Source organism: Amphiprion ocellaris, chromosome 7 (assembly GCF_022539595.1).
Source record: "Amphiprion ocellaris isolate individual 3 ecotype Okinawa chromosome 7, ASM2253959v1, whole genome shotgun sequence".
Lineage (NCBI taxonomy): Eukaryota > Metazoa > Chordata > Actinopteri > Pomacentridae > Amphiprion > Amphiprion ocellaris.
The window spans coordinates 21,480,837-21,508,671 of record NC_072772.1 but is presented as its reverse complement, the minus strand read 5'-3'; the positions used below and the strand labels follow the sequence as shown (position 1 = coordinate 21,508,671).

At 39.3% G+C, this 27,835-nt stretch overlaps 1 protein-coding gene across 2 annotated transcripts in view; it reads left to right on the top strand.

The window, feature by feature from the left end:
- The window catches only part of lrrc75a (leucine rich repeat containing 75A), a 74,913-nt gene that overhangs the window by 34,763 nt on the left and 12,315 nt on the right, over window positions 1-27,835 (top strand). For both annotated transcript variants that reach the window (XM_023261388.3, XM_055012392.1), the window contains exon 3: window positions 7,503-7,615. In XM_023261388.3, coding sequence (XP_023117156.2) covers window positions 7,503-7,615 — 113 coding nt within the window. The remainder of the gene's footprint in view (window positions 1-7,502; window positions 7,616-27,835) is intronic.

The following is a 27,835-nucleotide window of genomic DNA, read 5'->3' as shown; positions in this document are numbered from 1 at the left end:
CATGAAGTCTAAGTTTGCTAATGTGATTCTGTGTCTATTTGATAGGCAACTGTTTAGTAATAGCTTTATAAAGTGATACCATGTCAGTCTTGTGTTTATAGCTTATTTTGGTTTTGCCAAGTGGCCAAAAAATGAATTATTAGTGGAGTTCCATCCATCCATGTGTCCAATTGCTTCCACTTGCACTACTGTTTAAAAGTTTGGAGTTACTTAGAAATGTTCTTATTTTTGAAAGAAAAGCAATTTTTTCAATGAAGATAACTTTAAATGAATCATAAATACAGTGTAGACATTGTTAATGTGGTAAATGACTATTCTAGCTGGAAACGGCTGATTTTTAATGGAATATCTCCATAGGGGTACAGAGGAACATTTCCAGCAACCATCACTCCTGTGTTCTAATGCTACATTGTGTTAGCTAATGGTGTTGAAAGGCTAATTGATGATTAGAAAACCCTTGTACAGTTATGTTAGCACATGAATAAAAGTGTGGGTTTTCATGGAAAACATGAAATTGCCTGGGTGACCCCAAACCTTTGAACCGTGGTGTAGTTGGGTTTGGGTTATGGTAGCAGCAGGCTAGCAGCTGATTTCCCATCAATGCTCTGGAGCTCCTCCTGAGGGATCCCAAGGTTGCCCAGGCCAGATGAGATATGTAATCCCTCCAGCAAGTTCTGTGTCTGTTCTGGGTTCTTGCCCAGGTAGATGTAGCCGGTGGCATGCAGGAAGTATACTCATCAGATACCTGAACCACCTCAGCTCCTTTCAACATGAAGAAGCAGCGACAATGTCCGAGCTCCTCACACTATCTATAAGTAGGACGGAGGAAAGTTATTTTAGCAACTTGAATCCTCTCATTCCTCAGATGCTGCTCTGAACTCATGACCACAGGTAAGGGTTGGAACGTAGATGGGCTGGTAGATCTAGAGCTTTACCTTCCAGATGAACTCCCTCTTCACCATGACGGTCCAGTACAACGCCCTCATACTACTGTCAGCAGTGATATGTAATCAACTAATATGCAAAACTGCTGCTGCTATTAGGAGTTCTCTTTGCAAAACCTATGATTTGAATATCAAACATTTACCTCTGGAAAAGTTATCAGCTTCTTCAACAACCACAACTGTCACATCTGAAAAACATTTTTGATCTCAAACCCCTTCAACAAAATATTTCACCATCTATTTGTTTCCTCAACATGCTCCTGAATCTCCTATTTTTTATAAAAATCTCCCAAATTATGATAGCAGATAGTTGTAGAAGCTGTAGCTGTTTGAGGACCACACACTGATCTTACACAAATCTGGGGTTTTTAGTCAGGAGCAGCTTTTAGAGCTGTGGCACCTCGCTAGTAAGCCCAAACAAAACACTGTACATGTATGTACAAGGAGCTCTCTGTTTGAGGATTATTAGTAAGAAATCTGTAGAAGTAGCTGTTGTAAATAAGTCATCATGATCTAACGTAGAAGTTCAATCCTCCTCTCCACTAACTGTATTTACCTTCAGTAAATCTGGTGATTCTGAGTTGCCTCCCTCCACACCTCTTGCTACCTTGGTGCTGTAACAGTCACACTGCCATTGACTTTGATTATTTCAGTGAGAATATTGCAAGTGTTTCCTGCTGGGATCAACAGCACTAAATATAAAGCTCTGGTGATGAAATGCTGAATCTTTTTATGCATTTTGCTTTCTGAAGACAGTGTAGCAAATACTGAAACAGGCTTATCCATGATATCTCCCCCTGTTCAGAGCGCATTAAGTGATTCCATCCCGAGCTCAGGCCATGATTCTTACTCAGCTGTCTGCCAGGTCTTTCCCTGCACCTCCCGACCGCTGAAACGAGAGCAATAAGATTGAATTATCCAGACAATTCATCTGCAGAACGGAGGAAGAGTTTAGCAGTAATTTACCAGAGCATGTAGGGCACACAGTGAAAAATAGGGCTGAAGTAATGGCTCCATTTGTACCGTGCAAACTAACTTTATCAGCAGGCTAGCCTGAAGGGGAGAGGTGGAGATGAAGCAGACAGATAAATAGAAGGAGAGAGACGGAGACAGGGAGACGAGAGAGAGAGAGAGAGAGAGAGAGAGAGGAGAGGTCATCAGTTCTCTGGAGACTGGAAGGATTCATAGATGTGTTCTGTATCAATAATGTAACGAGGAAGAGGAAGAGAGAGGGCAGCAGGACAACAGAGGCAGAAGGAGAGGGAGGAGGAAACGAGACGAGCAAATGAGAAACTGAGAGAGTGATGGTGGAGGAGGGAAAAAAAGGAGGGAGAGTGGGAACTGGATGCAGACACGTGGAAAAGGCCACAGTGAAGCTGTGTTTTCATCGACCAGAGCGCTCTCATTCATTTCAGCACAGTTCTATTCATGCAGCTTTATTGACACGATGAGACCCTTCTTACTGTACATTACTGAGAGTGTCAGTGCAAAACATCGATGCATCTCCACTCAGATCACACAGATACACAACAAGAAGCACACATTAGGGCTAAAATATTTGTCTAAAAACATAAAGTACCAGTAATTGGTTAGTTATTGACCATTTCAATGTGCATTATCCATATATTATAAATGAGAACAACAGCATTGTGTCTCTCTGCAACTAGGCCGCTGTATTTTAAGCTTGACATCCATGCATATTTGAGTTAATCCAATGTTGTTATCAGACCAGGAGCCACAGGACTTTTCTTAAAGTAGAAATGCCAGTGTAAAGGAGCAGAATGATATTAGGAATGATATTGTTTTGGTGCAGATGTTAATATGAATTTTTAAAAAGAAAGAAACAAAAGATTAATTAGGTAAATATGGATATCACTACATTTACATACATATAGATAAAAAGAACTTCATTTCAAGGACACATAAGGTCCCGTTCAATGTGTTGAAGATAAAGAGGGTACATTTGGATGCAGTGTAATGGACAGTGTGTTGTAGGGTACAGCTGGGTAATGGTAAGTGTGGCAGGGCGTGGAGGGCTACGGGTGCAACTGAAATTGAAAGTTATTTATAAAGATATTGTAGTAAACCTATTGACATGCCATAAATCCACACTTGACTCACACACTACTTTATATTAAATAATTCAGAAAGCGTTGGAATCTGGCCAGTCTTTTCTTCAGGAGGAAATGACATCACATGGAGCAGGTCATGTGATCTGGAATTAACACACTTCCTTGAGAGGTGTTTTTGTCATTGGTAACTTAGTTGAAAGTGATTTCTCAGACACAAATTTGTTATTTTCCATATAAAATCTGATTTATTGCCAAAAAAGAAATATCTGTATGATTATCTCAACTTAATAAAGAGAACACAATCAAAACTATTTTTGATTAAACTCATTTTATTATTGTTTAGCTAATTAGAAGGTGGTTGTTATTAAATTCAGACGGCTATTTAGTTGACATTTCAGTGATATACAGTCATTTTTTATTAATGTGATTGTTTCCATTATAAATAATTATGGAAACTGTAAAGGCATCATCATAATGAACATAAAAAATATTTGTTTTTTCATGTTTAATAAAAATATATGCAAGATAAATCCCATGGAACTCAAAAGTCCCTCAGTTATATTTTGACCCATTATGTTTTTCTGTACATGAACATCTGTTGCATTTAAGCTAAATGAGTTCACACAATGCTGATTAAACCTACAAACAGCAGGTAAATCTCTCTGCATTTCACAGTAATATCACAGCTTTCACTCAGTTTCTGTGGTGACATTCTTGCGCTCGTGCACTGGTAGTGATGTGTTTTAAGTCAACCAGCAATAATTGGTTTGTCAGAGCTGAAGAGAGGAGCAACCATAGCAACGGATACCAAAGTAATAGCAGACCAAGACAAACCCACCAGTGAGCTTAAAGACACAAAATGCTCCATAGATGTGAGAAGAACTACTGAGAGAGGGAGAGACAGTCACTTAAATCACAACAGAAAAAACCTGAGTGACGCAGCTTTAAGTTCAACACAGGATATGAACTACAGGGAGTCAGGAGGAGCTTGACGCTTAGTAAGACATGACCCCTGAAAAACATGGTTTGTGGGAATTTGCAGGGTCAGTTTTGGTCATGCATTTCTGTTTTTTTTCTCTATCTGCATTATGGATTGTGTATAAAGTTGTTATTAATATTATTGATTTATGATTCATGCATGAGGGGGATTATTCTCTGATTCACAATAATAAAAAAACTGCTGTTCTTACCGTCACCATCAGAATGTATCAGCACAATATCATGAACCTCACTCACTTTAAGTCAATGATAAAAAAACGTTCTTAATGCTAGCCGACAGATAAAACAGCAGAATGAAAGTAGGCGGCTGCAGCTACTGTTCATCTGTTTTATTACTCCGCCAAGGAACGCGGCAGAGTTTTGTGATGATGTGTGTATGATAGTCTGTCTGTCTGTCTGTCTGTCTGTCTGTCTGTCTGTCTGTTAGCAACATTACTCTAAAACAGACTAACAGATTTTTATGAAATTTTCAGGGAAGGTCAGAAATGACACAAGGACCAAGTGATTAGATTTTGGCAGTTATGCGGCTTATAGTCTGGATCCACGGATTTGTTAAAGATTTCTGTATCATTGTGAGATAGCAGCACGGCATCACTGTAACCATGACAACAAGTGAACACTACATCAGCTGCCTGCTGACGATCACATGATTGTGATCCTACTACAAATCCAATTCTTATTGTTTATATCCTTATTAATAGGAAGAATGATGAATACAAGTTCAACCTAGTGTTTTGTAAATGTTGCATCCTGTCCTTTCTGACCACAAAAATTTAAAAAATGAACTATAAAACTGAGATTTGTGTGTTTGTGTCTGTGTGTGCGTGCATGCATAAAGAAAAGAGAAGTTGCAGTTCACACAGTGCTGCAAAAAAACTAAAATTACAAAAAAAAACAAAGAATATAAGTTCTGTGTCTATGAATCTAAAAACTTTACACAATAAATACAATGCATCCACAACTTCTTTGCAACTTCTGACCACACAGATACATTTGCGGGAACATCTTCACAGTTTCTCCCAGGGAATTATTATCACTTCATTTAATTTGAAAAATGAGGACTTTGTTTGGACTTTTTCACTGCTCCCCTCTGGGTAAAAATTCATTTACTGTCACATATACTGCCTGGAGCTAGGAAGTAGTTTTTCTGCTTTACTGTTCGACTTTTGCCCTTCAGTATTTTACAGAAGAAGACAGAAATACACATTCAGACACTGCTCACCTCTCGGGTTAGTGAGCACTGAATGTCTTTGTTGATATCACTTCTTCCCCTCACCATCTTTTAGACTTTAGACTGAATACTAAGGAGCCTCCAGACCTGACTCACCACCTGAATAAATGCATTTCAATACAGAAGCCTCACACACACACACACACACACACACACACACACACACACACACACACACACACACACACACACACACACACACACACACACACACACACACACACACACGGTGATGGTATAGTGGAGGGCTGTGGTGAGTCACTAACTCGGTTGCTGTATGTTAAACTGCTTCCTCATTTCCATGATGAAAACTCAGGAATAGTCTCTGCGCTGGGATGTTGGATGTTTATGATTCATCAGTGTTTTACGTCACACCCAGCAGAAATGGCTCCACATGACTGTCATTTTACATTCACTCATCCGAGGTGTCCAGGATCATCATATCATTGTGGGAAAATTGAAAACATGCTCTGTCCATAATGTGTTTTATTTCATTGTATTCTGTCTGAATGGGCTGCAGGGCGTGTAAACCTGCAGTTCAGACACTCAAAGACACACAAAGTAAATGTAATGTAGCACCCCAGGTAGCAAAGACACAGTAATTATGGAAAGCCAATCAACGCACCATGTACAGATCATTTCCCCAGGCTCTCCTTGTTTCAGTGTGCTTGTACGTGTCCTCCCACATCAGAAACTTGACGTTGACAGAAGGTGTGTTTGCTAATTCCTTGCTCCACTGGTCCCTGTATCCTCTAATTATATCTTTTCTTGTCTGTTGCCGCTGTAACACTTCACTGCTTTGTTTTATTCTGTGAAAATGTTGTGTCCAACGTGATGTTTTCTCCTCCTTCCCCAGCTCTTACTTGTCAGCTCTGCACCAGAACCATATACCTGTTGCATACATACGTGTTGCATGTACATACCGCTGTGTGAGATTTATAGTTGTCAACACTGGCAGCCCCAATTTTTACAGTTTTTATTGAAATTCAAGTAGTTGAAGTCCAGTGATCAGCTTGAAATGGTAAATGAATAATTAAGTTTTTGATTGTATTATGTAGGGCTGCAACAACGAATCGATTAAATCGATTATTAAAATTGTTCGCAACGAATTTCATTATCGATTCGTTGTCGCACGATTCATGCGTCACTCGCCACGTCGCGGAGCGTCTACTTCACCTGCAGAGCTTTGTCAATGCTGCTTGACTGAAATTAAGTTTTAAAAAAACAACTCCAACTGCAGAGTGAGTTGAACAGAGCGAAGTGGAGGCAGAGCTGAAGAGTAAATTCAACAAATGAAACATGACCGGTACGGAGAAAACAGTTTGACCGAAGTCCTAATAAGTGTGGGAGCATTTCACGCTTCACAAAACAAAAAACATGCTGCCTGTCCACTACATGCGATTAGAGGAAACACTGATCACTACAATGATCTTATTTGCTCTGTCAGTCCAAATCTTTTATTTCTGAATAAAGAGGCGGGAATTAAAAATGTGTTGCTTTTTTAAAATCCAATTAATCAATTAATCAGAAAAATAATCGATTATTAAAATAATCGTTAGTTGCAGCCCTAGTGTTATGTATCTTATTAAAATCAAGTGGCAACCTCCAGAGCTGCCAGCAGCCAGAAGTGCCAAAAACTGCAGTTCCTCGAACAGCCACTAGATTTTCGTTCCAAAAGCAAGTCACTACCCATAAACCCCCATGTTAAAATGTCCAATTTTACAGCAGAATAAACATCTTTACAGCCTGGTACAGAAAACAGTTTCAGTCTATGTAGCTACAGGGAGTGGTTGTTATAATTTGCAAGTTTAAATTGTACTAAAGCTCCTAGTTCTGCATAATTAAGGGTGTGGTTGCTGTTAGTGACATTTGGGTACCATCATAGGACAGTCTACGGTCCAGAGACATCTGCATGGTCTGAAGCCGCCACACTGAGCTTCAAAACCGCTCTTTAGCAGACCTATTGTTGACAGCATGGAGTGTTTGTCCATCTTGTCATTTGGCCAATGTTTAAATCAAGTGAGTGAAACAAATTAGATAATGAAAAGATTCTCTGGGTTTCCAGCTAGCATGAGCAGCATTACAGTCAGGTGTGGGTGGAAAATCAGCTTCCAACTTAGCTCTGTGGAAACATTCAGATAAACAACCAGCTGTTCTTAATACTGATATCTCCAATATAGTCACCAGAACAGTTTTTTATCACCGCCTGGCAGTTGACTGATAGTTTGTGTGTCTCTATCTGTGTGTGTCTAATAGGAGGGAGACTCTCTCGGGGCGATGGAAAAGGTTTGTCGTCAGCTGACCTACCATCTCAGCCCCCACTCTCAGTGGAGGAGACAGGGCCTGCTCAAGAGGAAACCTCAGGCCTGGTGAGTGTGTGTGTGTGTGTGTGTGTGCGTGTGTGTGTGTGTGTGTGTGTGTGTGTGTGCGTGTGCGCGTGTGCGTGTGTGCGTGTGTGCGTGTGTGCGTGTGTGTGTGTGCGTGTGAGTGAGCTCATGGTACAGTATGTGTCTCTGTTTTTGTTAACATCTCAGTGTGTCACCAATGTGTCATCATCTGCTGCTCCTTTGGAGGCCATGGAAAAATCCACTGATGTCTCTTTCTCTTTATTTTCTCACTCTCTCATTCACACAGTTGGAGACGAAATCAGTCCTCTCTGTATGTCACCTTCACTGTCTCTCTGCTTGTTTCCTTTTCCCCTCAGATAGTTCTCATCTTCATGCATACATTATCACCTAAACTGTAAACCTAAACTCTTCGTTAGTGTTATTTTTTCTGGATCTCAGTGTAACTTTCCCAATCCAAAGTCCGGATGTTGCTGAGTGCTGAGTCTGCATTTGGAGTTTTTCACTTCAAAGGTTGACAGCCAAAAGAAAATGGAGATTGTGGTTGGATTTGATATATGTGTACTGCAGTGTTACACAATATGGAAATTAGCAATCAGAAGCTAATATAAACAACCATCTTATGTCCTTGTCCAGCTTAGCTCCGGTCATGAAAGACTTCTGGTAGCACTCTTTAAAGCAGTCCTCAGAATGAAACATTTTACATGAGCAAACCGCTGCATTCACCTCTCAGTGCTGTGTTTAAATCACTCCAGATATAAAGATGTTACTCGATGCTGCTTTTATTCTCTCTCTGGCCTCTGCTGCACAGTATTTAGTGATACTTGACTGAGTTGTGTTTATTATCTTATTAGCAAACAAACTAAATTGTTTGATATTTCATTACAAGAATAACCCCCACATGAGAATTGATTCATTATCTTCTTTGCCTCCAAGCAGCAGTTGAGTCCTGATGCAGATCATCTATCCACAATGTCATGGAGCAGTAAGAGTGGAGGAATTATGTACCGTTACGTGTAGGGAATTAATCAGACAGCAACTCCACTGCTAGACTGATTTTACAATCAAAGGCTACCAGTGTTACATAATACTCCTGCATATGTGAAGAAAAGCAGGTTGAAGCCCCTTTGTTTGTTTGAATATATGGGATTTTATTCCTTTTCCTAAATGTCTTGTGAGTCTGACATGGTACAGGAGATATATGAGTGTCATACTAAGTTGGTAGAGTACTTGAAGTCTACATTGAGTTGAAGTTAAGTCAGACAGTCCAGCGTTTCTTGAGTCATTTCTGAGCAGTTTTTGCAGTATGGTAGTTGATATTGTCCTGCTGTGGAAGGCTGCCAGCAATGGGGAGGGTGTTTGTTTGGTTTGCAACAGGAAGTTAATGACGACCTGGTTAAAAGAATATAAATGATAACACGAAGACAAAGGACATGTATGTCCAAATATGTCTTGTACATTAGCTGTAGTGCTTGGTCACACTACCAGGGAGTGTCTCACTATTTAATGAGATGGAAGACGGCAGATTGTTTGCTGTTGAAAACTGTATTGAACATAGGAGGCAGACGTTTGGACTACAAGGAGTTCCATGTTGTCAAGCAGCATCATGAGGGTTTAGCTACTAATGGGCCACCATGACTAAGCCTTCTGTGGTGTTTAATGGAGATCACATGCTGAAGAGGATCTGGAGTCTGTAGGACAGAGTGGAACCAAGCTGCTCTTACCACCAATACCAAGTCTGTGGTGTCATATGGAGTAATGTACACTCTGCTTCTTTTGTTTAATGATGTATTGATTGTTGATTGATAATGCTGCCAACTATTAATTAAGAAAATTGTTTAAAATTTTCCTTCCCGGGTCTGCAACAACAGTCAGGTAGGTGGTAGATGTCAAAGTGATGTCCACATGAGAGCTACTTTCTTTACCCGTCAGTGATTTTACTGTTGTGGCTGATTAGTGTATAACAATTTAATCAAAATTTTTGGACATGTGACAAAAAATAGGATTAAAGCAAATATATTTGTTTAATTGGAGACTTTTAACAATATAATTTGAATTTAATGGGGTGTTTAAGTGCAAGAAATTCCATCTGATTATCCTTTAACCCTTAAATGTATAAGTGGGTCTAAAATGAGCCGGTGAGGTCGTTTTCCTGCAAAATGTTTGTATTGAAAAGTTTTTAACATCTCATATTCCAGCTATTCCTGAAAAAACACGTTTATGATATCATTCCATTTAATTTTTTTTAATTGCCTTTAATACTTTTAGAGAAATTGTAATATTTGTATTACCACGCTCTTTATCACTGACAATATCATACAAGAGGTGATGTACAAACTTGGAGGGACGGAGAGCAGCAACAGCTGGAGGAAAAGAGTGGAAACGTGTCAACAAAATGGATCTGTGTAATATTCTTCTTTTTCAGTTATAAAAGTGCTCAAAATCTGTTACAAAGTGAAAAATAAACATGTTTCAAACATGAAATCATTCTTCTGTGGACAAAAATATAATACCAACAATAATATAAATTATCATTCTTAACCAAAATGACAAAAATGGCATAAAAACACATTGATTCTTATATGGGCTATTTTTGACCCACTTATGGAAGAGTGTAGGGTCCAATCACTGGAGCATCTAAGGGTTAAATATATCAGCAATTATCAGGAGCAACATAATGAAAGGTTCCAATTTAAACATGTATCTATCCATCACTGTCTCATTATCATTTTGATCCTGAAAAGATGAACATTTTCTCTGTTCCTCAGACTTCTGCCTTTGCTGCAAATCTGATCCCTGCATGATGCTGCACAATCTAAATCCAGCTCAAAAACATCCAGACTTGTTATAAAATGCATCCTGGTGGGAGCAGATGGCAGAAAAATGACATTGTAGCAGAACACATTTGGAGAAAGGATTCCTATTGCTGTGAGAATGGAGGATCAGTAGGAAATGAAAATTTCTCCTCCTCAGCTGTTAGCATAAACACCAGGTGTCACCTCCTCTATGAAATGGTTTGTACACAAATGCAGAAGTGTTGAGAGGAAGAAATAACAATTCGATACGGGCCACATAACTGGACCCCTACTGAGTGTTTGGGAGTGTGTGTGGCCTTCACAGTCAACAAAAAGGATGTGCTGCCTTCCTCTTATTAAATAGTGAGCTCAAAAGTTGCTTTGGAAGCAGTGCCTCACCTTTAATGAAATTAAATAACAGCTGAAGATGAAAATTAAAAAGAGTTTGGTAATTATCTTAAGTAATTCTGGACTGGTGAATGGGATTTAATCAACGCTGTTTCGCAGTCGGCACTTCAAGGCTGTCATGAACTCCAGTCAGAGTGATTAGCCAGAGGAGAGACAGACCCCATTTACTCAGAGTCTCAGGGAAAGAGATGAGATTGAATCATCCGTTTGCATGGAGCACACGCCATTAGCTATTCCTCTACACACACACACACATATATCCATGCTAATTACGTCAGCTCCACCCACAGTCACAGGCAAAAAAAAACCCCACGGTCAATTTTGTGGTTTTTGTGGGGGGTTTTTTTTGCCTCTTGCACTTACAAGCTTTGGATTTGCTTGTCAGAAACATCAGAACATTCTCTGCTAAAATCATCGACTGTATATAAACACAAATGTCTTCAAACCCCACTGAGGTTATAGGTGTAGGAGAACTGGACTGGATTTAATATTAGCTGTGATTTTCACGAGCGCAACAGTAAGTCAGGTTTTCACCTGCACACAGTAATAATTCAAACTTCTATCTACTGATTGTTGATTAACTTATCGCTCATTGTGTCATCTAAATCTCATCCAGAGCCACATTAATGCATTTAGCTGTTTTTTAGCTCACCGTGAAATTTGAGTTTTGGTCAACAACCTATGTTAATTTAATTAATCAGTGTTCATTTAGATTAGCGTTTTTTAGGCACTTTAGTGTACATATGTGAACATTTACATGAGAATTGTCTGTCTAATGTAAGGAAGGGAGTAGAGTATTCAGTGTTTTGCCACATAATTTTGTAACGCAGGTTTCGCAGGTTAATTCTCCTGTTAATGTCACTTTGAGACCATAAGGTTTTCTTGCTTCAAACAAACTGGATAATTTTTCATCAAACCTCATTTGTTTTTTATATAGACGCATACACTGGTTTGGTCATATCGTGAACATTTCCCTCTATTTATTAGCTCTATAATTTCAATAAAATATACTATCGGTCCAAAGTTTTAGAACACTCCAATTTTTCCTGTTTTTTATTGGAAATTATACATATTAATGTCTCACTGTATTCTGAAGTTAAAGCATGGAACAAATAAACAAATGAAGTTTAAAAAAATCAACTTAGAAGCCAAAATGTATTCTAAACTGTTGACTCATCAAAGTGCCACCTTTGGCAGATATAACAGTTGAACACACTCGTGGCATTCTTTCCACAATGGAAATCAAATATTCTTCAGAAAGTTCTTCCCAACTCTGTTGCAGAAGTTCCCATAAATGTGTGGTTCTTGTAGGTTCTTTGCTTTCACTGCTCTGTCCAGTTCATCCCAAATCAGCTCCATGAGGTTTAAGTCTGGAGACTGTGCTGCCACTCCATGTTTTCAAGCTCAGCATCTGGTTCTTTATTTCTAAGGTAGTTCTGGCAGAGCTTGGACTTATGTTTTGGGTCATTATCTTGCTGTAGGATGAACTATTGACCAACTAGGAACATACCAGAGGATACTGCATGGTGCTGCAGAATGCTGTGGTAGCCGTTTAGGTTCAGGGTTCCTCTCACTCTGTACAAGTCACCAACCCTGGATCCAATAAAATAGCCACAGACCATCACACTTCCTCCTCCATGTTTGACAGTTGATGTCACACACTGAGGAACCATCCTTTCTCCTACTGGACGGCGTACAAAAACCCTGCTTGATGAACCAAAACCATCAGTCTATAATAGCTTCTTCCAGTCTTCAGTAGTCCATTGGTGGTGTTTCATGGCCCAGGCAGGCCTCTTTTTCATATTCTGTTAAATCTGCAACTCCAAGTCTTCTCTCCACAGTTGAAACTGAGACTTCTAACTACAACCACTATTAAGCTGTGATTGAAGCTGTTGTCCTGTGAGCTTCTATCACCAAGCTGTTGACTCTCAGAAACTTGTCTTCTGTTTCTGTTGTGGCTTTGGGTCTTCCAGACCTCTTCCTGTCAGAGTTTCCTCCAGTTTCTGAGCCTTTTCATGGTGAAGAAAACTGTACTCACTGACACTTTGACTTTCTTCACAATTTCTCTGTAGGAAAGACCTACATTTTAAAGTGTCATGATGATCTGTCTCTCTTCTATTGTTAATTGTCTTTTCCTCCCCATTTTTATAGCAACACACTACTTTCTGCAGTACAATACTGTTCAAATAATGCTCTGGAGGGTATGGTGCCATGGTGTGTTCCAACACTACTTTTATGCAGACAGAGGGGGTTGTAAGTAATCTAGAAAAGTTGGGACACCTGTAGATTTGGTAGCACTAACTTTCAAGGCTTGATCAACCTCCACTGCTGCAGAACAGCTTTAAGTTTTTTGAAAAAGGCCTTTTTTGTATAATTCTGAAATGTACGTTATTTTTCACTTTTGGGTAACTTTACCATTTTTTTTTAACCTCTAGCAGTTCACCACTTACCTTTGTAACATTTCAAGATATTCACTGGACTTGAACTACTTGAATTTCAATTAAAAAAAACTGGAAAGATTGTGGCGTTCTACAACTTTTGACCGGTAGTGTATATCATGATCCCGTGTCTTCAGTGTCATATTACTCATACATAAGTGATCTGGTTTGGCTTAAAAGTCAAATCTAATTAAATTAATGTTATAAAAAAGTTCAATGATGAATTAGCCAATAATAATACAGTATACAACTCAAGAGAGCCAGGAATTCTTCTGGTGGCAAAAGTCTTTCTCACAAATTAGTACAACAGCCAGGTATGCTGGGCATACTGCAGATTTAGATTTTAAACACACTACATACTGCCAACATACTACAGTTTCACCAAATCAGTACATACATCCAGTGTAGTAGATGGTTTTGAACACATCTTTGTGTTCACATAGTGTGTACATTTGAGCTAATCATTTCAGGAGTCTTTACTAGAAAAGACATTTCCTACATGTATATTTTAGATGGGATTTTTCATTATAAATCCTGTAAGCAGAGGATAAAGTGTACTCTAAAGGTCATTTATCTTGCTGATTGGAGATGCTTCTTACATTTTATTGATACAAACGAGTAAATCATTGGTTTCAAAGTACCCAGTAAACATGCAGGTGGGACTTCACGATCAAATCAAACTAAGTAATGAATTTAAGAATAGCTGATGCAATCAGGAGTTTAGAAATACTGAAGTCGCTCCAAACAGACGAAAGGCAAACTGTTTACTTTTATCAAAAGCACTGCTTCATTGTTTCTTGTTGCTTGTGCTCTTTTGGCACTGTTCTAATGCCAAGCATCACAAATTCATTTTGGCAAATAAAGCACAATCCACTAATGACTCATAGCAGCCCCACTTTTAGCCAGGCAAGTTTTTCACAGTACTTTCACTGAAAAAGTGAACAGCTTTAAATACACATTTGTCATAAAGCTGAAATGACAGACAGGTTAAAGTGGAATTTTAATTAAGTCTGCAGTAATGAAGCAGATATTGACACACGGGAATGCATCTCACCGTTCCAAAGGCCCTGAGAGTGTGTATAATCTGAGTTTAAAAGTGTCTGCTGTTATCTTTAACCTCCCAGCACACATTACTGCAGCCCTCATAACCAGATATAGGGATTAAAACACCTGTGTCTCTGTGTGATCTGTCCATGCTGCAGCTGTCTCCAGCTCTGTTCCTGCTGTGTAAAAGCACTTTTACTGCTGCTTTCGGCTCTGTGCAAATCTCAGGCTTCCGCAGTTAAAGAGACAGTTCACATAAAATACTCAATACAAATGTTTACTCTGAGACGACAAAAACTGTTACAGATAGAAAGCAAGGTCTCACAAGAGTTGCTCTGTTGCCAATATAAATCCTTTTTGTTCACAATGTTTTATTTATTTTTAATCTTTCACATAGGATAGATCTCATAGAGGCTGGATAGAGCCTCCTGGTCTGAAAAAGGAAGCCAATGCAGAAGTGGAATAAACTTGCTTTCTTTCTAACAGCCAGCAGGGGGCGACTCCTCCGGTTGCAAAAAGAAATCTGATCATATTGAAGTCTATGAGAAGATGACCAAACTTATCGTTTGGTTACCTCAGTAAACATTTTCCAAATGAGTTTATGGTCACAGTCACTGGTTTCACATTTCCTTCCATGCAGCATGATGTTTATTACTCCACCAAGGAATGGAGCGGAGTTATGTGACGATCGTCTGTCTGTCTGTCTGTTAGCATCATTACTCAAAAACAGATTAACAGATTTGGATTAAATTTTCATGGAAGGTCAGAAATGACACAAGGACCAAGTGATTAGATTTTGGCAGTGATGCAGCTTATAGTCTGGATCCACTGATTTGTTAAAGATTTCTGTATCATTGCCAGATAGCGGCACGGCGTCACTGTAACTATGACAACAAGTGAACGCTACGTCAGCTGCCTGCTGATGATCACATGATTGTGATCCTACTACAAATCCACCGCTGTGGACTTATCAGGACTTATCTGTCAGAAATGATACAAAGAACAACTGATTAAATTGTGGGGGTGTTTCTGAGTCCCATCAATTCCCGCCGTCGGTTACATATTTAGGTCATGTGATTCGGTATCCATACATAACGTACACATGCATAACACACACCTGTCTTCAGTGCAAGGTCATTTTGTTTATGGGTACATCTATATTAAATGGACACATTCTATAGTGATCATCAATAACTAATAAACATTTTCACAAAAAAGTGCTGCATTTCTGACAATACCATATGGGGGAATGAACAGGCTTGGCGGAGTCCTGCACTCTGAGTACTCTTCTAGTTTTGTAAATGATGCTTCCATTTATAGTAAAATAGTGTCCTTTTAAAAATTGTAAAATGGAAATTGTGGAGGAAAATTTGCATGCAGGGAGACAAGCGCTGCTGAAATGGATCATTTACCCAAAAAAGTCTGCCAGGACAGATAACAGATCAGGTGGAGGAAGTCTGGTGGAATACAAGGTCGATGGCAGGTTTGCTGTCTACATCCAGTGATTCAGGCCACTTGGGTGTTGATTTGAACAAAATGTCTGTTAGCTTTAACTTGATCCAACTTGAGTTTCTGTAAAAATGACAGCCCTAACTTATAGTGCAAATCAGAGTTAAAATGTGCAAGCCAGTAAGTGGAAGTTTACAAATCAAGCTTGATTGGACTTAAACACTTCAATGGTCCTACTATTTAATTAAGAGAAGCTTAAATCACAGTACACTTAACTGTATGCTTAAATCATTCATGGTACGTAATGAATGCTGTGTGGGCTTGTTGAAAAAGGTATAAAATGTCTTGTTTGGTAGGTTATAAATAGCTATGATATGCTCCAGTTTGTCTCGCACCATGGAAATTGACTGTGAATGTCCACTCTGGCGATTCCACATTGCTTCTATAGACATGTCCAAGACCTGTTTTGCCTTTTTTGAAAAATGAAAACACATGCACAGTAGCTGCAGTGTCATTATATTTAGATTTCTTTATAAGACTGTTATGAGTTCAGATTTGAGTTTGACTTGAAGATGGGTGTTGGAATGGGATAAACTTCAATGTGAACTGGTATACCATTCTCTCTGTTTGGCTTAGTAGCATCTCCATCAGGATAACCTTGAAATAGAAGTTAGCTTTCAGTACAGTTGCTTTGGAAAAACTTTAGAATACATTTTAAATGAATAAAAAAATATTTTTGTTTGTCTTCTCTCAATACGACATAATGTCAAAGTACAAACATGTTTTTAGAAATTTTTGCAACAACTCAAAAACTGAAATCTCTCATTTACAAAACACTCTTAACTCAGTGCTTTGTAGATTACTGAGAGACATTGCCAGTGTTATCCTTAAAATGACACAATGCAAAAGATAAATGGCACAAACTTGAGTTGATTTCCACAGATACTGAGCACAGAGTCATTTAGCTGCCAACATCATGACTCAGAAATCTGGTTGTGTAAGAGTAAAGACAGAGAAACACAAACAAGAAAAGAGAAAGGACAGATTTTTTTAACTTATGCAGATCACTTCTAATCTGTAGGGCCTGATTTCATGTTATCAGTAGAGGAGTACTTTGAAAAGCAGGGAAAGCTGCTGATCCTCCTTGACAACTATTTCTGTCTTTTGGAAACCAAGCAGCACTTCTGAACAATGTGCTTCTTTTTGGAGACTCAAAAAAGCGTTTGGACTCCCAGGTTCAGCTCTTACATCACTGACAGTGTGTTGGACATGGAGGAGCTGTGATCAGAACCAGCTGGGTCTGGCAGCTCTTACTTCTAGATCTGATGTGAACTTTTTTGTGAGATCAAAATAAGAAAGAGATGCTTTAGACGATGAAAACAGTCCCCAGAGCTCTGAAGGAAAGACCATATATAAGATGTAAATCACGGCAGGCACTTTCTTATTGTCTATTCAGCAAGAGCAAGAGTAATTGTGGTTGTGGATCGTGGAAAAAAAGATTAACAAGGCGTACTGTTCGTTGTCTGGCTGCCTAACAACAGCTTCTTTCAATGTCCTCAATAAGAGCTCTCGGTGGTTTGAAATGAGGCAGCTGCAGAGCTGAATGTGTGGAGCAGCCAGCAGACCTGCTCTCCTCTGCGCTGTACAGCCCACGACTCGGACCCCTGCAGAGAAAACTGTGAGGTAAACAATGTGACAGCGTATATTCTCAGGGCACATTTACTTCCTCAGCCACATAAGGACAAGACAGTGCTCTTTAAAAGGAAATTTTCCATCTTTGCCCGTCAGCTTTGTATGATTGAAGTCGTGCTCTGACTCAGAAGAAAGAGCCAGGAGACGGAGAAGATAAGATAAGATAAAGTTCTTTATTTCTCCCCACTCCAGGGGAAATTTACATTGTTACAGCAGCTTTATTTACAATATATACAAGGGTGGCAAAATTTTTTAACAGAAAAAAAAAAAAATAAAAATAAAGTTTAAAAGTGCAGAGATGTGCAGTGCAAGAATGTCAGTGCAAATTTTATGGTTTGGGGTGGTAATGATATAGTCCAGTTTATGTTAACATCAGCCAGTGATGCTGATGTTGTAAAGTCTTATAGCAGATGGAATGAATGACCTGTGATAGCGCTCTTTCTTGCAGGGTGGATGTCTCAGTCTGCTGCTGAAGGAGCTGCTTAAAGACACCACAGTGTCATGCAGTGGGTGAGAGGGATTGTCCATGATGGATGTGAGCTTTGACAACATCCTCCTCTCACCCACCTCCTCTATGGAGTCCAGGGAACAGTCCAGGACAGAACCAGCCCTCCTGACCAGTCTGTTTAGTCTCTTTCTGTCCCTTTCAGTGCTCCCTGCTCCCCAGCAGACCACTGCATAGAAAATAGCAGACGCTACCACAGAGTCATAAAATGTCCTGAGCAGAGTCCTGCACACTCCAAAGGACCTCAGTCTCCTCAGCAGGTGGAGACGACTGGCCCTTCTTGTAGCAGTGTTGTCCTTCAGTTTTGCTCAACATGCTCATACTGTTGTGACTACAGTGACTACGGCAGCAGGATGTGCTTCGATATAACATCCACTGGCTTTTAGCAGCAGCAGGCCGAAAAGCTTCAACAGGCAAGACGCTGACTGACTAACTAGCACATAAATGATGTTCTGTCTGTCAAGTATTTTGCCATGGACCTGAGTCTGTCTGTCTGTCTGTCTGTCTGTCTGTCTGTCTGTCTGTCTGTCTGTCTGCTCTGAGTCTTGCATCTGTGTGTTTTTTTTTTTTGAAATGGCTCATTTAGTTTTCATGATGTTGGAAGGGAAATAATGAGGTCTCACTGAGGTTTGGCTTGACCGCCACATGATTTGCCATGGTAACTCGTGACACTCTGTTACACGCACACACACGCACACACACACACACACACACACACACACACACACACACACACACACACACACACACACACACACACACACACACCTTGCTGTATCTTCTCCTGTCTGTCTGCCTCTGAACCCGTCTGTCTGCAGCCTGTCGGTGTCTCTGCCTCCTGCTGACTGCCTCGCTGTCGCTGCTGCACAGACAGATTTATTGGCTGCCTCCCACCTGTGCTCTGACAGCCAGCAGAGAGAGAAGTTGAGTGTTGACTCAGGTTGTCAGTTGCTCTCTCTGCTCTTTCGGTCCCTTTCATTACCTTCATCTGCTTCACCTCACCAGTATGGAATCACAGGAGTGCCACAATAAAATATAAATAAATAAATAAATAAGGAAATAAATGTGTAAATATAAACAGAAAAAAAATGTGGAAATATAAAGAGAAATAAATGAATGAATAAGGAAATAAATGTGGAAATATAAAGTGAAATAAATAAATAAATGTGGAAATATAAAGAGAAATAAATAAATAACTGTGGAAATATAAAGAGAAATAAATAAATACATAAAAAGGAAAATTTTGTCTTTGCTTTTCCCTTTTTTTTTTGATTTTGTCATTGTCTTTTCCGTTTTGCATTTGCCTTTTCCTTTTGGCACTCCTCAGTCCACCAAGTAAAAACAAAGACAATAGACTCTGCTTTCACTTGGCGGACTGAGCTGTCAATCAAATGGCTCTGGGCGGGGCTTTCTGTCCAGGTTGGGTAGTCGTACCTGATCACAGGATTCCTGCCTGACGGCAACTCCTAGCAAGGCTGAAGTCAAGTGATGGCACCGTGGCGCTTCGGCTGATTCTACCAGCAGACACTGAAAGGGCTCTGATAGTTCGGTAAGTTAATGTTTATTTTCTTATTGGTGCCGTTTTTAATGCACTTCATATACACCTGTAGTGTCAGATATAGTTTGTACCGTGCATTCCAGATGTCGATGGAGTTTATTTGTGTGTGGGTTGACCAGAGTTAGCATCCAGTAAATATTAGCTTTAATGTGAATTAGCGATGCTAACCGAGCTAGCTGCTCAGTGCTAGCCTGATTAAAGCTAACGTAGCATTAAGCTAACGTAGCATTAAGCTAGCGATGTTTGTGTTGTTTCATGTACGAAGCTGAAGTGTGTTGCGTTCGTGTAATGTGGTACATTTAGTTAATAAAACTCAATGGAGATGCTGGTTCACATTAATGTAACGTTTAGAAAACATAAATGTAATTAAAACAGTGAGGTTAAGGTTCTGTGTTGTCAGTAGTCCTGAATATCTGCTGAGTCTCTGAAGTTAAACTGGAGAAAACAGTAAATCTGCTGTCTAGTCGTTAACATTGTTTAATGACTGATTCACATGTAGTACGTATTCCTGCAGTGTAGACTGGAAAAATAAACTCCCAGAATATGATCAAAGTAATGATTAACACTACAGTTATTAGATTTAATGTTCCAGCAGTTGGACTGAAAGAACCTTGTAGATCTTTTCCTCACTGTTAGTGTCTTTTCCTTCCAGCTTTGGTCTGGATCGTTGGGAACATCTAGTCTGATATGGACTGAGAGCTCCAGAGAACATGAACATCCAGCTGTGGTTGTCTGAAGAGTCTTTTCTCCTTCATCATTGTGAGGAAGAGCAGCACTGATGTCCTCCTCATCCTTCCAGTAATAACAATAATGCTGCAGATTCAGCTCCTCTCTTCATAATACAACTTGTCTTGTGACTGTTCAGTATTTACACTTCACTGTCAGCAACACGTTGTTTATTTCATCCATTTATTTCATGTGTTTACACAGCTTTACAGTTCACAATTGTTAAGTAATGTAGTTTTTAAATGTGCAATAAAGGTAATAATGTAGCTCCTGCCCTGAATGTGTTGATGTTTTAATTTATTTGCTATAAATAACATGGACTTTTTATATTGTATTTCTGCTCCAACAGCAGAGATGCAGTTAAAGGTGATAAATAGAACCTGTGAATACTAAGAACAGAGAATAATAAACTGCTGAGAGTTGGTCTGTCCTTCTGTAACTGAAAGTTAAACAGGAAGTGGTTCACTGAGGATGTCGTCTATTCAGTCTCCTTCTTCACAACCAGATGAGGTTTTCCTTCTGTTGGCTTCACTCAGAAGATCCTCACAGTGAACATGAGACATCTGAGATGAAGAGAGACGTCACAGTATCAGCATCAACATCAGAGGTTCATCATTACTTTGATCATATTCTGGGAGTTTATTTTTCCAATCTACACTGCAGGAATACGTACTACAACATGTGAATCAGTCATTAAACAATGTTAACGACTAGACAGCAGATTTACTGTTTTCTCCAGTTTAACTTCAGAGACTCAGCAGATATTCAGGACTACTGACAACACAGAACCTTAACCTCACTGTTTTAATCACATTTATGTTTTCTAAACGTTACATTAATGTGAACCAGCGTCTCCATGAACAGTTTTATTAACTAAATGTACCACATTACACTGACACAACACACGTCAGCTGTTTACATGAAACACAACACAAACATCGTTAGCTTAATGCTACGTTGGCTTAATGCTACGTTAGCTTTAATCAGGCTACTACTGAGCAGCTAGCTCGGTTAGCATCATTAATTCACATTAAAGCTAATATTTACTGGATGCTAACTCTCTTCTCTGGTCAACCCACACACAAATAAACTCCATCGACATCTGGAATGCACGGTACAAACTATATCTGACACTACAGGTGTATATGAAGTGCATTAAAAACGGCACCAATAAGAAAATAAACATTAACTTACCGAACTATCAGAGCCCTTTCAGTGTCTGCTGGTAGAATCAGCCGAAGCGCCACGGTGCCATCACTTGACTTCAGCCTTGCTTGAAGCTGCCGTCAGGCAGGAATCCTGTGATCAGGTACGACTACCCACCCTGGACAGAAAGCCCCGCCCAGAGCCATTTGATTGACAGCTCAGTCCACCAAGTGAAAGCAGAGTCTATTGTCTTTGTTTTTACTTGGTGGACTGAGGAGTGCCAAAAGGAAAAGGCAAATGCAAAACGGAAAAGACAATGACAAAATCGAAAAAAAAAGAGAAAAGGGAAAAGCAAAGACGAAATTTTCCTTTTTATGTATTTATTTATTTCTCTTTATATTTCCACATGTATTTATTTATTTCTCTTTATATTTCCACATTTATTTATTCATTTATTTCTCTTTATATTTCCACATTTATTTATTTATTTCTCTTTATATTTCCACATTTATTTATTTATTTCTCTTTATATTTCCACATTTATTTATTTATTTCTCTTTATATTTCCACATTTATTTCCACATTTATTTGTTTCTCTCTATATTTACATATTTATTTCCTTATTTATTTATTTATATTTTATTGTGGCACTCCTGTGATTTCATACACCAGCAGGGAAATCAGACAGAAAATAATACATAAAACTCTCATATACCTTTAAATGTTGGTGTCTGTGTGGGAGGGAGAGAGATGAAGAATTAGCAGTGAAAATGAATACAGGGTTCAATCACTGCGAAATACGTAGTAAACATTTGATATTCTGATTTCCTGGAGATGATAATACCTGCATGATTGGACAGAAACGCTGTCAGAGTGTGAAGCAACCAGTTATTGCTTGTTCCTAACCCATTTTCCTGCCTGTGGGAAGCCATCGATTTTCCAGCTTGTATCTTTTCACACTCAATCACTGGAGCTTTTGTGACCAAAATTTTATACACTAGTCAGCTGTTGATGAAGGCTCTGACTGTAGAGGAAGGGTGATGTTGTGGTGAAAGCTCGGGGAGGCAGCTTTATGAAGACCTACTTGTAATGCAGAGCAGATGAAACTAGGGTTACCACCAACTCCTGGGGGAAATATCTCCAGCGCAGTACTGTGTTGGTGCTAAGCAGAGCTTTCTACATCTACCTGTTGTAACTGTGTCAAAAATCTGTAGAAAATATTAAGCCTGCTCCTGTTCGTGTTTGTGCTGTTGTTGGTTCTAGTGAAAATTTCTCTGCTGCAAGAAAGACAGAATCATAGTGCAGGACAATGGAGTGAAACCAAGTGATAAAAACGAATGGATCAACCTGTTGTGTCAGAGTCACCACCAGTACACATTGTTCATAATACTGAAAGTACTCGTAACTTTTTCTGCTAGAACTTTTTAACCACAGACTGTCTGTAAAACATAGATGTAGCAACCATGACCGCCCAGTAGTGTGTAGACTACTGTTGTAAATTCTCAAGCTTGGAATTTATCTTGATGTTTTGAAAGTGAGATCAGACTGAGAATGCAAGAACACTACGCACACCCATACTGTAGCAACCTGTCAATCACAAGATGGCCCCGCCCTAAAGCATACTCTGCTTTGTTGTCTGTTTTCCTCTAAAACGGAGCATAATTTACATAATGAACATCACGCTGTTCTGAAAGAGACTTGAACCTAGTGATTGAGACTGTAAATATATCGGGAAAATCTTTACTGAGGTAATAAATCAAGTGAGATGTAAAGTCATTTTCTAAAAGATGCCTATACAATCAGACTTGCAGGTTTAAGTCACTTCAGCTTTAGCTCTTCATGTCTATTTTTTATATACTCAGTCTTTTCAACCATTCAGCAATCGACCTCCATGTACCGTCACTGCAAAGGGGCAATGCACTGTTGGCTTGTTATAATCCTTCAGTCTGCATATGTGAAGACCTGCATAGACCAACACCAATACAGAACCATGGATCCACCATAAGCTGCTAAATGCTGCACTATGTTCACCTGCTAGTTGCTAACTTTGCCCGTCTACTGTTTAGTTAGTAATGTTCACCGGATTTACTTTGCTTTATGTGATCTCAGTATAATATAATGTAATATAATATAATATAATATAATATAATATAATATAATATAATATAATATAATATAATATAATATAATATAATATAATGCAGAAAAGTCTAAGATAAAAAGCTAAATGCATGCAAATATGTATCGTATTTCACTGTATTTCTTTGTTTAATTTGTTGTAATTAAGGCATTTTAAATCCATAATAGCCATTGCTCTTTCGGTTTCCTGGTAATGTTGAGATAACTGGAACATTTCTAATGTCAAACCCCAGTGTTGCACTGCACATATCTAGACTCTAGACATCATGTCAGTTTTTCTGTTTCAAATGTCAGCAGTGGGCATTTGAAAAGTACAGCAAGACAGTTTTAGAGTTTTGTTTGTTCTTCAAGCAGGACTACAGGCCTGGCTTCCTTCTTGTCTTTCTCTGTTACACCTGTTGTCTTCCTCTTGCCCTTGTGTTTCCCTGTGCAGACTACAGTAAATATGCGATGTTTAGTATGCTGACAGTGCAGCATTTTTTCACTGGTATCCACAAGGTAAACAGACCTGTATTGCTGTGCATAAACAACACAGCTGAATTATTTTTTATCCTCAGTTTGAATTGGAACTCATTCCTTGAGTTCCTCTTAAAGTCTGTTCAGTCTGTTTTGTATTTGAGCTGTCTCCTTCCAACTGTTAGCCAGAATGGGGACGTTAACGTCCGTCCTGAAATTTTAATACAGGCTATGACTTACAATTAGGATATAATGAAGCTTCAGAATTAATCTCAGCACTTCAAAAGCTCTTGGATTCATATTCTTCCTCCGCTTTAATCCTAATCGTTTTTTTTCTCATCCTCTGACTCATCCACTCTGCCCTCCATACCAGGTCCTAAATTGTACACTTGTGCCTGTCCTCACTGAGCAGCATAGTAACCCAGAGGCTGCTGCCGGCTTTACAATGACTCTGTGTGTTCACAGCACCCAAAGGAGAATGGAGGAAACAATGAAACACCCATTTCTAAAAATATATGAGATTATGACAGACCCGCTGGCGGTGCTATGAGAGCAGGAGACGGCACAAGATTCAGTAGGAAAGGTGATTCAGGTGGATTAGGCTTCTGATAAATTTTAATGATCTGCTCTCAGAGGGCTTAGAAGAAACTGTGCCTTTTTGAATTTGTGGGTCCAGATGGTGTAACGGAGCACCTGTCTTCACTGTCAGTGCTTCTCTCTCGCTTCAAAACACTCAAAAATAGCAAAAGCTGTGGACTGTCCACTTGTATCTAGTACTTTCTTTCATTATGCAGCCCAGTCATATGAAGCCTTGTGGTGACGCAAAGAAATTCAAATGTAACCTTTGCTGTCTGTGCCTATGATGTAAAGCCCACTGCTGTATGGTGACACAGAGCCTCACCCTTCATACTTCACATGCATTGGCATGTCTGAATATGAATGCTCAAGTGTATCTGAATCAGAAGAAGTAGGACTAATACTTTGCCGTTTCCATCTCCAGCTCGGCCTCCTCCACACAACAACACCGTCATCTGTTTGTGACTCATGTTTATTCCCAGTGGACCAGTGACCCCTTGTAGCTGTGTGAATAATGGTATTGCCCGCTGAGCCCTACTGCTGCCTGACACGGAGAAAGACTCTTTGTACACAGCAGCTCTCACTTGATCTCAGTGTATTTTGTAGATGTGTTACTGAGTGGAGGCCATCTGCTTCTTCTGCACATCGTGAAGCTGAAAGATAATATCTGCAGTTTGTGTGATAATGTCAGGAAATCTGGCTTTGTCAAAAAAGAAAGAGTTGAACTGGTACTGAAGGATGGACATATTGAGAGTTAGGATTAGGGAAATGATTTTTTTGAGGCTAGCATGAATTTTAGTCATGACCAGTTCTTTAGTTTCTGCTGATACATTTGGTCGTCTAGAACAGGGTTTGTCCATGACACTACTTTCTTTAAACTTTTTAACCACCTTCACCACCGTGGAAAAGCCAAGTGGAATCCTCCTTGGATGACATCCATTAAATTCATCTGCTATCTTTCCATATGTCCATCTTTCGTGTCCACTGAGAAGTACCAGTTCGACTCTTTCTTCTTTCGACAAATCCATATTTAATCTGTGGATGCAAAAAAAATGTAGTTAATTACATTTCCTAAGTATCCAGACTTTGGGGAAACCTTGTAGTATTATCTTTATAGAATATTTTGTAAAGTCGAACCATCACTATTTGGCAACTCTGGCAATCCTTTTTAAAAGATGACTAAACTGCTTTCTAATCTAATGTATATAACATATTTTCTCCTGGTAAGATAACAGTATGATGTAGTAGGAAGCTTTTCAACGTTCAATGAGCCACAGAGTCTTGGTAGGACCTTCCCCTGTTTGTTGTCCTGTATGGGACCATTAGTTTTAGACTTCGCTTTTATAGCCTTATTGATATAAAAACACTTTCTTTTCATTTCCTTTTAGGGTAAATATTAGTTTGAGTATCTAAATCTGTGTCATTTGATATACAACTGGTTGGTTGGAAAGTAGCAACAGTAAAGCAAAAAATTAAATCAAAAAGACTTGTTCATTAGACAGATAATGAATCATAAACAAATGTAACAAATGTGAGAAAATACATTTCCCTCCGAACAAACCGAAATTATAGTTTAGTTGAATAGGAGCATACTTTTTTTGGAGACAAAGTTTACACTTTTTCTCAATAATTAGTTACGATAAGCATTTTTAAGCAAAAATGCTAAACTTTAGTGCTTCCAGCTTGTCTTATGTGACTATTTACAAGATTTTCTTTGTGACATATGACACTAAAATGAATATCATTATGGTTTTCCTAAAAGACATTATTAAAACTGTGTTCTTTACAATATTCCTAAGACTGAACAATGCATTGCTGAACTGAGAAAATGATTAAAGTGGTGACTTACTGATTATGTCAGTATCAATATATGAAGGAGAAAAGTAGGAAACTGGAAAAGAGTTGCTGATTATGCTGCCAGTCAGCCATTAAATTACTGTCCTCAGCCTTGTGTTGTCTCTAAAAGTACCTTATAACAGTCTCTAGTTATCTATATTTCATTGTGACAGAGCCCAGTAGTGGCCATAGTAATATAACAAGAGTGAAGGAGGAATAAAGGAGGTCGGGGTAGATGGATGGGTTGGCAAAACATTGGACTTTTTAACAAAAGAGGCCACTGTTCATCCTCAGCCAGAGGTTTATTATTGTAACCATGACATGCAGCCTTTTAAACCCACACCCTGACTTTCTCCTAAATCTAACCAAACAAGGGCAGAGTATCTGTTCAAATTACAGGCGCTAATTCAGGAAACACTCAGAATGGTTGTATTTAAGGGGTAGCGAGACTGACCTAGATAGTCATTCAGGTTAGAGGTCTTGTTGCTATTTTTATAAACAAACCATCTGAATAGTGAAAGGATCCAAAACAACTAAACTAAGCTTCACATGAGTCACTTGAATTTCTGTGATTCAGCCACTCGAGAAAGTACAGCAGGGAGACACTCATGTGGGTCACCCAGTCAAGACGGAACAAAAGACAGGATGTTTGATCAGAGGACAATGCAGCAGCTGGGTAAGTGAAGTCCAGCCTGAGTCGTGGAGAGAGAACAGCATGTTTGCCTGATTTTCTTCCACATGAACACTCCAGCGGCTGATTTCCCTAGCTCCTCCCCTCTGGTTGAAATTGGCCTCATCAGTGTAATCAGATGCTGTAGTGATTGCTCGGAATGTGACTCTGCATAAATGCAGCTCCAGATGGCACATGATTGGATTAAACCACAGAGCAAGAAGATTGTAGGGCAGTCAGTGATGTCTCTGGAAATATGTCACAACTGCTCATTCAGACTTGGTGTTTCGTGCAGCACAAGTGAAAGACTCCTCTGCTGTGTTGTGAGGCAACATTAATCAGACATAAATCAAACCACCATCAACCTCTATGCTTCCTCTGTAAACCTTGTTGCAGAGGAGGCAAAGGTTTTTCTTTCTCACCTTCTCTGTCACAGGCAGAAGAGAAGATGGAAGAGGAGGCACATGCACCAGCTGACTGGGTGATAAATGATCTCTGAGGTCGACAGAAACTCATGCACACCGGTAGAGGAGGGCTAGGGACAGAATCTCAAGCTGCATTCAGACCAGATTCGAGTAAATAAATCGCTCCATAATCTGCCTCCCTGCCTTATTTACATCTCATATCTGAAGAGGATTCACCTTTTGCATCTTTTTCAGGAAACAAGTGGGTGGTTTCAGATCTTTCAGAGGAAGGGATGAAGCAGAGAAATGAGTCTGTATGACGTAGATTTGTTGAAAAATATATGGCTGGATAGATCATACTGAGATGCAGTCAGACAGACAGGGATACAGAGAGGATGATGC